This window comes from Crassostrea angulata, chromosome 7 (genome assembly GCF_025612915.1).
Source record: "Crassostrea angulata isolate pt1a10 chromosome 7, ASM2561291v2, whole genome shotgun sequence".
NCBI lineage: Eukaryota > Metazoa > Mollusca > Bivalvia > Ostreida > Ostreidae > Magallana > Magallana angulata.
The window spans coordinates 23,287,762-23,302,879 of NC_069117.1; the positions used below are offsets into that span (position 1 = coordinate 23,287,762).

General features: G+C 34.1%; 1 protein-coding gene across 2 annotated transcripts; it reads left to right on the forward strand.

Annotated features, from left to right (window-relative positions):
- The first annotated feature begins 2,526 nt into the window (after nt 1-2,526).
- Nucleotides 2,527-14,423, forward strand: LOC128156580 (sorting nexin-25-like). Of its 2 annotated transcripts, XM_052818760.1 has the most exons (23): nt 2,527-2,643; nt 2,999-3,250; nt 3,587-3,747; nt 4,101-4,232; nt 4,490-4,665; nt 5,093-5,279; nt 5,489-5,559; nt 5,769-5,863; nt 6,015-6,128; nt 6,535-6,626; nt 6,931-6,970; nt 7,208-7,330; nt 7,440-7,590; nt 7,921-8,111; nt 8,338-8,478; nt 10,216-10,371; nt 10,478-10,585; nt 10,866-10,996; nt 12,190-12,252; nt 12,841-12,984; nt 13,216-13,397; nt 13,714-13,814; nt 14,076-14,423. In XM_052818760.1, exons 2-23 carry the CDS (start codon nt 3,026-3,028, stop codon nt 14,154-14,156), a joined length of 2,865 nt encoding a protein of 954 aa, XP_052674720.1. In that variant the 5' UTR covers nt 2,527-2,643; nt 2,999-3,025; the 3' UTR covers nt 14,157-14,423. The 2 variants fall into 2 exon arrangements, with proteins under 2 accessions (XP_052674720.1, XP_052674721.1); XM_052818761.1 differs by lacking the exon at nt 12,190-12,252.
- The last annotated feature ends 695 nt before the right edge of the window (nt 14,424-15,118 follow it).

Below are 15,118 nucleotides of genomic sequence, written 5' to 3' on the forward strand. Positions count from 1 at the left end.
GGATTTATACGGAGTTAAAACGGACTTTTACGTTCTAAAACGGTTTAGTAAGTTTTTCAAAGGAAGTACTACGGTGGTTTCATCCGTAGTGGAATTTTGAACATGTTCAAAAATTGTCGCAGCTATACATGTACAAGTATTGCTACGTTTGGATACGATGACAGACGGAAAAGCCACGGGTCAATACATATCGCCACGAATGATTCCGGATCGCTTCCGTAGCTAATCCGGCAATGTGTGACTGGGGCATTAGAGTTTATTTGATCAGAAGATTATATGTATATCAAGTTTCAGTATATTTTTACGCTGGCCAAATAGTAGACGTTCAGTTTTGTGGGTTTTTTTTCCCCGTTTAATAGATTTTACTATGCATGCAGGTAAATGAATGTTATTGAATTTGAAAAAGAACCAAATGAACCATCCACTTTTTGCCAAGAGCAAAAATTATATTGAAACTTATTTAAATTGTAATGGAAAGAATTTTGTGTAATTGTAATTTAATGCATTACATTTCAAAGTAATTGACCCCAGGTCCGATATAGGTCTATGATAAATTTTATGAAGACCATTACACGCGGAGATTCCCCATGTTTACTACTAATGGTTTACAACAGCATATTACCCGAAAAGTGGTTATGTATTGGCTGCAAATTCCTGCAAGCCACCACAGGGGCTCGTCACGAAGTTTTTTCAACCTTTTATATATACCACCTCTATACTATAAAATACACAAGGGAGGAATCAAAACTCGGAAAAATCGCTACCTCCCGATTTCGGTCGCCTCGTATTAATTCTTCTCGGACGTTAAACCCTGCACTCTAGGTATCATTAGATCGGGAAAGGACCATAGTTTTTAGGAATACCTGCAAAATTTAAACATCGGCAACAATTTTAGAAGTTTTCACGCATTTTCTTCCAGTTTACTCTCCGGTGACACTTTCTTCGATCAGATGTTGCGCTCTCATTGGTCAATTCAATGTTGCTCAAGATAACTCGTACGCGGACTTGTATTTTAGAGGGATTTTCAAACGATATTCAAACTTGCTTTGATGCAAGAAATACATAGTCACGTCCTACCGAATGTCCGATGTATAGTTAAAATATTTCTACATAAATATGAAAATTAATACATATACTCACCACGTAATAAGAACTTCTTCACTCGCCATTTGAATATCCCTCTAAAATACGAGTCAACGTACGATTTATCTTGATCAACAAAATTAACCAATGAGAGCGCATGAATAAATTTGGTGCGCAACATCTGATCGAAGAAAGTGTCACCGGAGAGTAAACTGGAAGAAAATGCGTGAAAACTTCTAAAATTGTTGCCGATGTTTAAATTTTGCAGGTATTCCTAAAAACTATGGTCCTTTCCCGATCTAATGATACCTAGAGTGCAGGGTTTAACGTCCGAGAAGAATTAATACGAGGCGACCGAAATCGGGAGGTAGCGATTTTTCCGAGTTTTGATTCCTCCCTTGTGTATTTTATAGTATAGAGGTGGTATATATAAAAGGTTGAAAAAACTTCGTGACGAGCCCCTGTGAAGCCACTTGATATATTTGTTCGATACCTCGGGCTTGGAATTCAAATGATAACTAATCGGGCTTGGGATTTCATATAAGACGATTTCTGAGTTCGAACCACAGGGGCTCGTCACGAAGTTTTTTCAACCTTTTATATATACCACCTCTATACTATAAAATACACAAGGGAGGAATCAAAACTCGGAAAAATCGCTACCTCCCGATTTCGGTCGCCTCGTATTAATTCTTCTCGGACGTTAAACCCTGCACTCTAGGTATCATTAGATCGGGAAAGGACCATAGTTTTTAGGAATACCTGCAAAATTTAAACATCGGCAACAATTTTAGAAGTTTTCACGCATTTTCTTCCAGTTTACTCTCCGGTGACACTTTCTTCGATCAGATGTTGCGCTCTCATTGGTCAATTCAATGTTGCTCAAGATAACTCGTACGCGGACTTGTATTTTAGAGGGATTTTCAAACGATATTCAAACTTGCTTTGATGCAAGAAATACATAGTCACGTCCTACCGAATGTCCGATGTATAGTTAAAATATTTCTACATAAATATGAAAATTAATACATATACTCACCACGTAATAAGAACTTCTTCACTCGCCATTTGAATATCCCTCTAAAATACGAGTCAACGTACGATTTATCTTGATCAACAAAATTAACCAATGAGAGCGCATGAATAAATTTGGTGCGCAACATCTGATCGAAGAAAGTGTCACCGGAGAGTAAACTGGAAGAAAATGCGTGAAAACTTCTAAAATTGTTGCCGATGTTTAAATTTTGCAGGTATTCCTAAAAACTATGGTCCTTTCCCGATCTAATGATACCTAGAGTGCAGGGTTTAACGTCCGAGAAGAATTAATACGAGGCGACCGAAATCGGGAGGTAGCGATTTTTCCGAGTTTTGATTCCTCCCTTGTGTATTTTATAGTATAGAGGTGGTATATATAAAAGGTTGAAAAAACTTCGTGACGAGCCCCTGTGTTCGAACCAAAACATCTATCTGATGACCTGTGATACAGTGATTAAAACAATTCAAAAACGAAGATTCGACATGCTGTTAAATATGCACGAATGTCGTTCTGCAGACGTTTATGTAAGGAAGTCATTTTATTTATGTCTCTGATTCAAGAGACCCTTGAAGTCAGCTGCCTGTGCATCATTGTCTAATTCTTACCGTCCACGTATATTTTCCTGCCATCACTAAATTTAAATTTTGCATGTGTGAATACTGGGCGCTATATAGCTTAGGTAGTAGGGCACCTGACTAGAGACTCGGGGTGTCTGGGTTTGAATACCTGTCTGGTCCGTCATTACTCCTCCCAACCCTTTATACATGTTAATTATAATGAAAAGAATTTCACTTGGTTCATATACTTGGCAAGATATAGAATTTGCCCTAGGTCAGCATGTTCAGATTCCAAAATTTCATTGGAGTTATTTTTTAACAGGCATAAAGGAAAGGAAGAACAAGGAAAATGAAACCAACACACCAAGTTTTAGTAGGTTGTGGAGTGGTTGTCTTTGCTGTGGGTTACTACTATCAGCTGATTGGAACAGTCCTTTCTCTGCTGGTACAGATTGTTATTGCTGGATTGGCAGTGTACCTAGGGGTGTCATGGTCTCTAGTTCAAGGCAAAATGTACAAACCAGCAGCTCAGCCAAGGGAATCAAAGATGGCACAAGAACTCATAAAACAAATGGTAAAAAATGTCCCAAATATTTATCCAATTCCTATTTTTATTGCACTTTGTTAATTTTATTGCAATATTTGACATGTTTACACTTTTTTAAACTTTTCATTTAATATTTCACAATGGCAATTGCCAAAAGACAATCAATTTGCATTATGTGATGGTTTGATTTCTGTGTGTTATATTCATTCAATTTAATAACTCTTCCTTTTTAAAAGCAAAAATCAAACGCAATTAAAGATGAATAGTTTGATATTTTTAATAAACATCTCTTTAAAAAACAACAATTTAAAGATAAGCTATATCTCAGACTACCGTATCTTTCTTTCTTTTTGTTTGATACAGGAAAAGCGTTATGAGAAAAAGTCTGATATGAAAAAGGTTGTGATTACCAGAAATGTAGATAGTGCCCTACAGGAAGTCTTGGATCTCACCATCAGGGACCATATCTTGTCATGGTACTCGGACCTCTCCAAGGACCAAGAGGCATTTCTGAGTTCCCTCAGGTAAAGTATTTTTTCCAATTTTTGTTTAGTTTACCTGAAACTTTGAAGACTTATCATGTTTATACATGTATATATAAATTTTTACCTATGGTTACAAAACTGTGTTTTTTTCTTCTATGGTTTGTACAAACTCTAGTAAATAATTTTATCAGTGTATGTTGTTATTTTGACTATACAGTAGATAACAGGTAATGTTAGATGTGGAATACCGATAAAATAGATTTTTAATTTCATACTTTTTCTTAAACATATATGACAGTACCTTTCTACATGCATTTTGTGAATGTTTGAACATTAAACCTAATCAATAATATAAACTAGTTTTAACATCTACTCTGCATATTCTGTTGTAGATGTGACATGTGGCATATGATTGATGCTCTGACAAACCGTTTAAGAAGGATAGACAAAATGAGGTTAATTTCAAAGGATGTGGTGCTGATTATACACAAACATTTCCAGGAGGTCAGAGAATACAGGAGAAGGCAAGGCTTCTAAGATCTATGAAAAATCTCCTCTCTTTTTTCTGTTTGCTTTTATAAGAAAGTGATATATAAAGATTTAAAAAAAAAAAACCTGACCAAATCTCCATGGTTGAACTCTTCAAAACACCTATAGAATAATCATGTACCAGTAGCTGGATTGTAAAAGTAAACACATAGCATTTAACTTTGAAAAGGTTGAATAGTTGAACATCTGTTTCAAATATAACACAGTAATTTACATGTATTTGTTTATTTAGGGAAGATGACAAAATAGCCAAAAAATTCATTCTGCAGCCTTGGCTGGAGAACAGTGAGACAGAGACCGAGTTTCTGAGGAAGGTTTGTGAGACACTGTTGATAGCTCTTCTACCTAAGGAGTATGCTAATTGCCACACGCTGAGGCGGCTACTCAGGGAGATCCTCACCTCGGCAGGTAAGATACAGTTCCAGACTTTGAAGTTCTGAGCTATGATAGTTATGGTAGAGTTCTGAGATCATTTTTATTTATCTGTATACACATTTACAGTAAAACACGCTTATAATGAAGTGTCAGGGATGGACGATTTTGGTTCATTATTTGCATAATTTGTTATATTTGTCAAGTTTTTAACATGTGATAAAGTCAGAGGGAGTGAAAATCAGTTCGCTGTAAGTGTCAATTCATTATATGCTCGTTTGCTATAACTCTGTTTTACTGTAGTAATTTACATATAGACAGTGCGTTTTCAAAATCCCACAAACACCTAGCTGATCTCTATAAATCTTTGAAATTGTACAGGTACATGCACATATTATTGGTAAAGAATTGAACATTGGTTACAAATGAATTTAAATTTCAAAAGAACATTTGATCATTACAGTTTTGAAGCCATCAGTAGATATGTTGTGTGACCCTGACTACATCAATCAAAAGCTGATAAACTACATAGACTATAGACGTCAGCTGTCAGAGGACACACGTAAGAAGTACACATATGCAGCCACCTACGAACAGTTTGTAAAACTCATAGACAAGTGTGAAGACCTTGAGGCCTTGAAGCAAATCAGGTGACTTACATAAAAAAATCATCAGTTGATTTTTTTTCAAATGAAAAAAGACTGGTAACTTAATAATCTTTGCTTTTCTTATTTGATCAAAATAATACTTTTGGATTTTCACTTGAGAATTATGCAATACAGATTCTGCTGAAACTGAATATTTCATATGTCAACTATAGTACACTTTTGGTATAGTGTATATTTTTGTGTATTTGTAGATACAATATCATGACAGAAATCATCCATGCTACAACCATTCAGAACCTCAAGCAAGAGCAGAACATTCCAGGTATTTCATTACATGATATGGCCTTTGCATATTAAGTTTCTATTCATCTATCCATCTTTTAGTCATTCTTTTATTATGACATAGAAATTTCCCGAAACTTTTATTGGCAGTGGTTTGAAAGTAAATTTTATGTGAAACACTCATTTCTAATCTAAGTTTTGATCAATGCAAATATATTCAGTTATGTACATATCTCATTTATTTTAAAGATAAACCTTTAAAACCCGGTGAAAAGGGACCATCCCGAGGTATGGGCAAAGGAGACTTACTAAAAGCAAGGAATCTGAAAAGATATATCAATCAGGTATTTCTGAACTATGATATAAAAATGGTAACATTGATGTGCATTAAAAATTTTGCTTACCATGTTAAGAACTTTATAATATGTGTAGATCATTATTTGTAATGTAATGAAACTAAAAAAATGTATGGCTTTAGTTTTCATTTTTGTTCAGCTTACTATTGCAAAAGTGCACAGTGAAAAGAGAATCCATTCTCTTGGTGGAATAGATTACAAAAGCTATGAAACAACAGAAGACTCTGACAAATCAGGGGCTCCAAGTACCAAGGTCAGCATTTATTTAATGCAACTGGAACGTTGTTTTTTGTTTGTCATGAAATTTGGTCTGTAACTTATTCTCATATCAACCAATTTATCATTTCATTCAATTCTATGAAATAAATGATAACATAATATTTATTGTGCTTAATGAAATTCATGCCCTATCATCATTAACTGATGTATATCCTCTCCTTTGAATTAATTATAGATCCTCTCCCTTTAATGAATTGTAGATCCTCTTTTTTGAATAAATTGTAGATCCTCTCCCTTGAATACCAGTAATTTGTAGATCCTCCCCCTTGAATAAATTGTAAATCCTTTTCTTTTAACTTATTGTAGATCGTCTCCTTTGAATTTATTGTAGATCCTCTCCTTTGAATTTATTCTAGATCCTCACCTTTTAACTATTGTAGATCCTCTCCTTTGAGGAAGTGATGGAGTCAGCTGATGCCAGGATGGAGTTTTACAAGTTTTTAGAAAAAGATGACAACCAGTCTTTACTAGGGTAAATCAGTGATAATCATACATGTACTTACATGATTCTCTCTGATAAAAATGCATGTGTATCCTTGTACTAGTTACATGTAACTTTGACAGATTTATATATGCCTGATTTCATACAGAAAAACAAAACTTAAAAAGCAGTTTCGATTTATAATTATTCAAATTATTTATTAAAAAGATGTACTTAAGATATATCAGATATATTGTAAAGACGATCTGTAAACTTTCCTGTGTTGATAAGTAGTCTTCCAGTTTTTCTTTATTGTTAACATGTTTTTAACTCAGTGTTTGAAAATTTCCCCTAGGTATTGCACAGATGTTGAAAGAATCCAAAATGCAGAGAAGGTAAATTGTCAATTGATAACTTCAGATCTCTATATCAACTTGCTTCAAAGTTTGACATTTTGATTTTTAAAGGGATGCTGATGCTGATGCACATATAGACAAATGAAGATAAAGTACAAATCTGACGTGTGTAAAAGTTGTCATGTCATTTCACAATTTAGAATTAAAGTATGTAAGAATTGACGTTTTATATTCAGTTTGACTTACTGTGTTTAGGTGTTTGTGATTTTTTTTCAGAGGAAACAATACCAGTTAGGGAAGGAGATCTTTGACAAGTATATTGCCAGTAGTACAAGTGCAGTCAAGTTGGAGAGAGGAATTGTGAGGGAGATGGAGTCTTTCCTGCTAGGTAACTCTGCGGTAAGTTAACAAAGTCAATCTACATGTATATATCTGTAACAAATTTGTGATCTCTTAAAAACGTGAGTCTTCAGTTTTAAAAATGAATTTACATTTACTGATGTGATAGGGTCCTGAAGCCTTTGAGATGGGACAGAGGGCAGTTTTGGATCTTTTGAAGAAACAGTATTATCCCTCATTCCTTGTCAGTGATACTTACCAGAAGTATATACAATCCTTAGAACTGGAAAATCCCTCAGCATCCTCAGATCAAAGGAGAGGTAAATACCTTGTTACCCAATGCTACTTTTATGCTAGTACATGTACTTCATACTTCAATTCTCCCAATTTCTATCAAATTGCAATAATTTACTATAGCAAACACAAAGTTTTCGTATAATTTTCTGTAGTTTACAACTGTTGGAATATAAAAGTGAGATTTTAAATTCTACGAGGGTTGCTTCGCCAGTTTTACATACTTAATAACTCCATGTGTTTAATTAAGGATATACTGTTCATGGATTTGGTGAAATTGATTCACTGTTGAGTCTTTCATTCATGTACTTTAATACAAATTCACAAATATTATCGAATGCTTCACACCTTTACAGAGGGGCCGTTTTTCCAGCCTGACAGTGATGATGAAGAGGAATACATGGACTTTAACTGTGATGACAGTGTTATCTTTAAGGACCAATCTTACTTCGCTGATCAGAAGATGGAAACACTGGATGAAAAAATTCAGAACAAGACACATGCCCTCAAAGCCATCAGGGATTCCCGTACAGTGGATGACTCAAAAGTAGGTCTTGGAGAATATATAATTCTGGTTTACTGTGCATAATGCTATTTTTTCCATTTGAAAATGCATTGTAGAAAATGAAATATATGTAGTCTTATTTAATCTCTTCTTTACCTGTGCTTTTGCAATTTAAAGAAATTTATCAGAATGATTTTGATATTTGTACAATGTACCGGTATTTGGAAATTCTACAAGTCTCATATGTTTACCTGTTTTTGCAAATCAGGCACAGAAGATAGAGAGAGACCTGGAGAGGGAATTGGATGTATTGGTTCAGCAGAGAAGGAATTTAGAGATCCACATCTTGAGAACACAGAACTGGTGTGAGAACCAGGGGTCATGGAGGGTGGCAGTGTATGAAGCGGAGGTCAGTGTGGAGCATTGGTGATGTGGTGTTAGATGTGGGGGTTATATTGTATGAAATGAGAGCATTATAGTGTGAAACATTAGTCTTCAGTCATTATGTAATCATCCGTGTAGTTGTATAAAACATGCATTGAAAAAAAAACATCAGGTCATGATTTTTTAATGAAACAATCAAGATATTAAAACATATTACTGGTATTCAAACTTTTTAAATTCTGTCGAAATGCTCAGCATCTTGAACAAGTTTTAATGTTTAGCATATGGAAACAAAAAACAAAGATGTAAATGTTGAAATGCATGTACAAAGAAGCATACATGCACAAAAACTATCAATTTACAATAATTATATTCTTTGAGTCAATTATATGAAATATAGGAAAATATAGGAAGAAACTGTATTTTTCATGAAGTTCAATAAGTAAAATTTAAACTGCCGGTACATATATATACTGTATATCATATATACGAGGGTTGTTCGGAAATTATTGAGACAACACGGATATTTCCATTTCTAAGTGACGAATTATGCTGAAAATTGGCATGAACATTGAAGAAACCTTAGCAAAAATCAAAGAAAGTAATATTTAGAAAATGTTTAATATTTTGTTTACAACGGTAGATTAACAAATCGGTGGTCGGGGTACCCGGCGCAAGCATAAACTCGGAGAATAAGAAACTAAAACATCGTCTATCTAAGTGTCCCCAAACTTTCAGCTTATATGAAAAGAAATCAGATTATATATGTTCATTTTGCTATTTATTGTGACTAACTTTTGATCAAGTTTCACGAGTGTTTGAGTTGAAATACGGATATGGTACAGATATATTTACCAAGCAATAGGAATTTGAAAACGACAGTATATAGAAATTTGACGTGAAGGCGGCGCAGCGAATATACATCAAATTGATGGATTTTCGGAAAAAGACCTTTTAATGCCACCCAATTGCTTTAACAAAAATTATACGCTGGCAAGGGATAAAGAACTCCAGTTTATCGTCTTTTTACACTAATTGTTTAGCTAGAATTCAGACAAAGTGACTAAATATCAAGTACTTTTTACACTAACTGATGTAAACAGTTCTAAAATATGTACACAGAATCACTGTAGGAGACATTTCACAGTAATTTGACTTTCAGTAAGAAATGACCCAATTTTTTTCACAAAAATCAAGAATGGAGGTAATATGCGAATCTTGACATCTTGAAATGTAAACAAAAGATGAGAATGAAGAATTAATTCGATATTCCCTTTGTTTGTTAGGTGTTTAAAACATAGGATCAACAAGAGGCGTTAAAATGACGTTGCGGTAAGTTTGCGGTTGCGCCGGGTCACTGGGTGATGGCAATTTGGTCAGCTTACCAGGAATGATCTAATCATGCTATGGACAATATTTTTTTTACATTGATAAACGCTATCCTGGTGTACGCTTTGGTGGAATTTCAAGTATTTATCTTTTTCCCCAAGGAAATAAGAGTAAATGTCTCAATAATTTCCGAACAACCCTCGTACATTGTCAGTAATGTTCATGTACATGTATCAGAGATTCTAGAACCTGTATTCAACATAAACTTAAAATACATGTACTATTTCACTCAAGATCTTCTGGCTTATCTGATCAATATGACTATGTATGCACATAAATTTCACAATGCTTTGTTTTCAATCCATTTGCTTTATGTCACACAGTTTCACAATGCTTTGTTTTTAATCCATTAAATTTGCTTTATGTCACACAGATTCAAGAGGTAGAGGACAAGAGAATACCTACATTTGTTTTAATTGTGCACCTCGCAGGGAAGGAAAAGTCCCATAATCTTCAGCAAAGCACGGAGGGCTGGCTGGTCACCAGAACTATCCCAGAATTCAACAGACTGCACGAGCAACTCATTGAGGTGAGTGCATCATACCAATACTGTGGAACACTTTTAGGTGGTTCCAAAGCATGTTGAAGGGTTGATTATTCCATTAATAATTGTGGCCAAATGTATTGTTTTACAGATTGACCCATTACTAAAAAAGAAAGAAATGCCGTCTGTGAGAAGATTCACCACTTTGGATGAGAAATTCCTGGATGACTGTAAAAGAATGCTAAATGACTATCTTACTGTAAGTGACCAAGCAAATGTATAGAAAAATCATATCAGTTTCATTTTCAAATAAGAGGGTGATAGTGTGAAGAATTAATATTTTGTTTTAACAGTAGGCCTTTACGGTATATTTTATAATAAAAATTGTTATAATTATCAGCCAGGATGAGAGAAAGTGGTGTTTGTGTCATTTGATTTAAGTACTGGTACATGTATCGGTAATATGTTAAAATTAAGGCTTTGTTGCATGGAGTTGTATACCTCTACATGTATATCCCTATGGGTCCTTTTCTCGACAGATCATCATGGAGGATGCAATTTTGGCTCAGTGTGAAGCCTTGTATGGATTCCTTACCCCTAATCCAGAGTTTTTCCTTCAAAGAAAACAGGAGAAGAAGAAAGAGTTCTTTTTAACATCCATAATCAAAAGGTCAGGAATTTATAAACATTAACATTGTAGATGAATTTCATGATTTTTCTTTTAATCTACTTACATGTAATATCCCACCAGGTTTAATACACCCATCTTTTGACTTTGAATGGCTATAGATAATAGTTGGGGCTTTTCAGTTATTGTATCATTTAGCATTTTTATGTCAGGGTCATTTTGAATTTTGAGGCACAAGATCATCAAAATTAGTTTATTTACCTGAAGAAAGATATGTCACAGGTAAACTAGAAGTAGATAATCAATATGGCTTCATGTTGGAAAATTTTGATTATGCATACTCAAATCTTTTGCATTTTTTAGACTATTGATGCTGTTATGTGTTGTATGTATGGGGAAGGGGTGGTACTAGTATATGTGTTGCAATCTAAAAGTATAGGTCAGTGCATGGTCTCATTTTGAAATACCATTGATACCCTTAATCAATTTGTTTCAGGGAGTATCTAGAATTCTTTCTCACAAATGACTTCTTTGGGTATGCTAATATTGATATACCGTACATGTACATCTTGTACAGGTAGTTCCAGATGGGTGTATTATTAACCTAGACTGTGCACTTTATCACTATAACTTGTAATAGATCATTTAAAAGAACACTGTACATACTGATAATCGACATTTTGTACTTTTGACACCTACCTCTTTCAATGTTGAATTTATCAATTTTTTTTTACAGCATAATGCTATATACGTATTCATACGTCATGGATATGTATTTATTTTTCTTCTCTGTCTTTTCAACTTTCTGTATTTGATGCATTAAGTAACATACTAAAAAGGAGTGGGATGATATACAGCAGGGATATATACTGGCATTTCTTGCTAAAATACTGTAAAAAGTACATGCTATTCAAGTGCATAATTACAAATTCAATCAAAATTTTGACAATGAAATAGCAAAGAAATTTAGCATGATTGGTGGACTGGATGTCAATAATTTTATCATTTCTTAGCTTTATTTTTTTGTTTGCTTACACAGACCAACATGTGCCAGTGATGGTTTTTATGTATTTCATTGTTAAGACAAATAAATGGGTTCTACGATGTTTGATAATATAATATAGATGTATTGATATAGTGAATCAATCGAGATATGTATCCTATAACGTCCCACCATTTATACTAATATTCATATAGCATGTGATATCATCAAAAGCCTTCTCCTTGTTCTATAGCATCGGCCAGATCAAGCAAGAGAATGTTGATGAACTGAAACTGGTTGAGGAGGAGGATGATGGGTAATGCAGCAGTTACTTGTTAATATTCATCCTTAGTGATTAGAGAGTTCAGAGTATACACGTTTTATATAAAATCTATCTGCCTAAACTGGGTGATTTTCAATGGGTAAGATGATAAGCTATTTTTCACCTGAGTTAAAGGCTGAAATGATCTTTTCTGATCAAATTTCTTCAGTGTCATTAGTTGAATGGTATTTTTAAAGTTTCTTTTAAATCATGACCCAAGAAAGAGAGGATAACTTCTGTTGAAATCGTTGCGGAAACAAGTTAACATAGCAGATAATTTGTACCATGATTCGTGGAGATCAAAGAGGGGCTTCAGTTTCTGGGGAAGGTGGGGGTCACTCATTTAATATATATAATGTACCAGGTAGTCTGTATGATTAATACATGTACTAATCTTTCCTTGCCCATACTTTCTTTATATAATGCAGGGAGAATGGATTCTTCTTCTTTCTTTTTTCTTCTCTCCTTACATTACCAACAGATCTGTAATATATATCTAATAAAGACATACGTTACTGATAGATGCTTTTTTAAAAGTCAATATTACCTGGTAATCTTTTATCTGATTTATTTCTAATGCAGTTCTAAGCTGGACCGGAAAGACTCGACTGCAGAACCATTTTACAGACTGGTGGATGAGGTGTTTGAGTGTCATGGTATGTTTAAGTGGCTCCGGCGCAGCTTCATCATGTTCGTGGAAGTCACATTCGGAAGATCAATAAATAGGTACAGTGTGTCATATATTAAGTAATGACGATGTTTAATGGGGATATGAAAATTTAATTGTCTCCAAAATTAAGAATTTGATATACTAATTAACACGGTACTTGGTCAGTGCTTAATAAATGAAAGGGTCATTTATTGATACAATTTACATGTATTTTCTTCAATAAATATTGAATAATAGCATTTTGAATTTTAAATCTGTAAAATTAGCATTTCAACCTTTGATTGCAGACAGCTTCGTGAGACAGTGGACTGGGTATTTTCTGAGAGTATGATTATATACTACATCTCCCTCTTTAAAAACTCCATGTGGCCCAACGGCAAGCTGGCAGAGTCACCTCCCCCGAAGACTGACAATCAGAAACTACAGACAAGGCTAGAGGCCAAGGAAAAATTCCTGAATAATATGCCAGGTAGGAAAATTGCCATTGACATTCAAACTTTAAAGGCTAATTGACTGTGAATGTATAATATTGTAGTAGGAAAGGAAGAATGAACTTACATGTACAAGTACAATCAAATTATATGGCTGGACAGGGAATTCAACCCTGGACCCCTGGAATGCTAGTCGGGAGCACAACCACTGAGCTACCCAAGCTGATATACACAGTCCACATAGCTCCAACTACTACAATATTTAATAAGTTAAAAGATACTCTCTTCAGCTTATCTTAAGTGTTCATGTTTTGTTTTATTGTCGTAGATTGTTATTATTATGTATATGATCAGATGCAGTGAGAACACTTCTAGGAGAGGAAAACGGACGGAGAGGAGCTATTAAAATGTTTGAAGTTTTACAAGACACGAGACTTAACAAACATCTGTTCTATGTAAGCACGTTAACTACTTTAGTACTTATACTCATCAAGAAATAAGTTCTGTCTATCAAGGCAGTTAGTATCTTGGTTGTATGTACTTTAAAGAGTACCGTAGATTATTGATTTCTAATCTTTAGGAAATATTCAGATTTTAGAATTTTTATCCACTGCAGAGTTCAAAGTTTGCAGGGCTTGAAGTAATGATGAAACCCCTTTGATTTTAGGTGATATTTTTGTTTCTGCATATTTTATGATTTTTTTCTTTACATTTAGAACCTACTGGAGGTTTTCATGTTAGAAATTTGCCCAGAGCTGAGAGAGAATCCTGATTCTGTTGTGAAAGAGAGCTGCTAGTGCAAGAAATGGAGTCCAACTGATTCTGGTGTAAAGTTTTATGATTCTTTTTTTTTTTATCTAAAGAAGAAAAGTTGAATAATTACTTCCTTGAATGTCCATCTCAACATCGTACTAAAATGTTTGACCAAAGTCAAAACAGGCTTCACAATTGCTATATTTTGGGATTGTGCAATAACTGTGGAAATGTATGAATAAATAAGATGAATATATATATATGTGCAATATTTACTTTGAGTTAATCAATAAAATGTATCTGACTATTAATGTTTTAATTGTTGATTTTTTCTCAAAACAAAAAAACAAAAAACAAAATTTAAATTTATTAAAACTTCGTAAAAATTAAGATAAAAATGTGCGACTTGACATTAGACATTTCCAGTTCGTAAAAGTAAACCTTTCAAATGCACAATCTAATTAAAATTAGACCTTTCATCTCGCTCTCTGTTATATATGGATACCGCTCGTGAGCGGTATCCATATATAACAGAGAGCGAGATGAAAGGTCTAATTTTAATTAGATTGTCAAATGCACAACTTGATATTTTGTTGGATTTAGGCCTTGTAAAGGTAAGAAACAAACGTTTTGAAGACATGGGGAGTTGGAAGGATGTCCAAAGTGAAAAATTGATGCGAGCAGGAGATTAAGTTCATCCCAATTTAATCAAAACAAGTAGCCGTCAGAGTCGAATTTTGGGCTATATTTTACGAATTCACGAATTACTTTATGAGAAGAACAGGTTTGTAATTCAGAAAGGACTTTGATGAATATGTCAACATTATTCACCGGGAATTCATTTCCTTTTAATAGCTGTAGATACGGTACTCTATTTTAAAATATGGGGTGGAAATTACGTATTATGTACATTTGTGTAAACTCGAATTTTCCCATATAGCAGACTGTAAATTGCTAGATCTTGGCTACCTTTCATATTCAATATGAAACTTAAATTTGCCCACAC

Bases quoted from the DNA above. Each gene is read 5' to 3' on its own strand.
- LOC128156580 (XM_052818760.1), top strand. From the start codon at position 3,026: ATGAAACCAACACACCAAGTTTTAGTAGGTTGTGGAGTGGTTGTCTTT. The intron at 3,251-3,586 runs GTAAAAAATGTC...TGTTTGATACAG, and splicing joins AAGAACTCATAAAACAAATG to GAAAAGCGTTATGAGAAAAA. The intron at 3,748-4,100 runs GTAAAGTATTTT...ATTCTGTTGTAG, and splicing joins GCATTTCTGAGTTCCCTCAG to ATGTGACATGTGGCATATGA.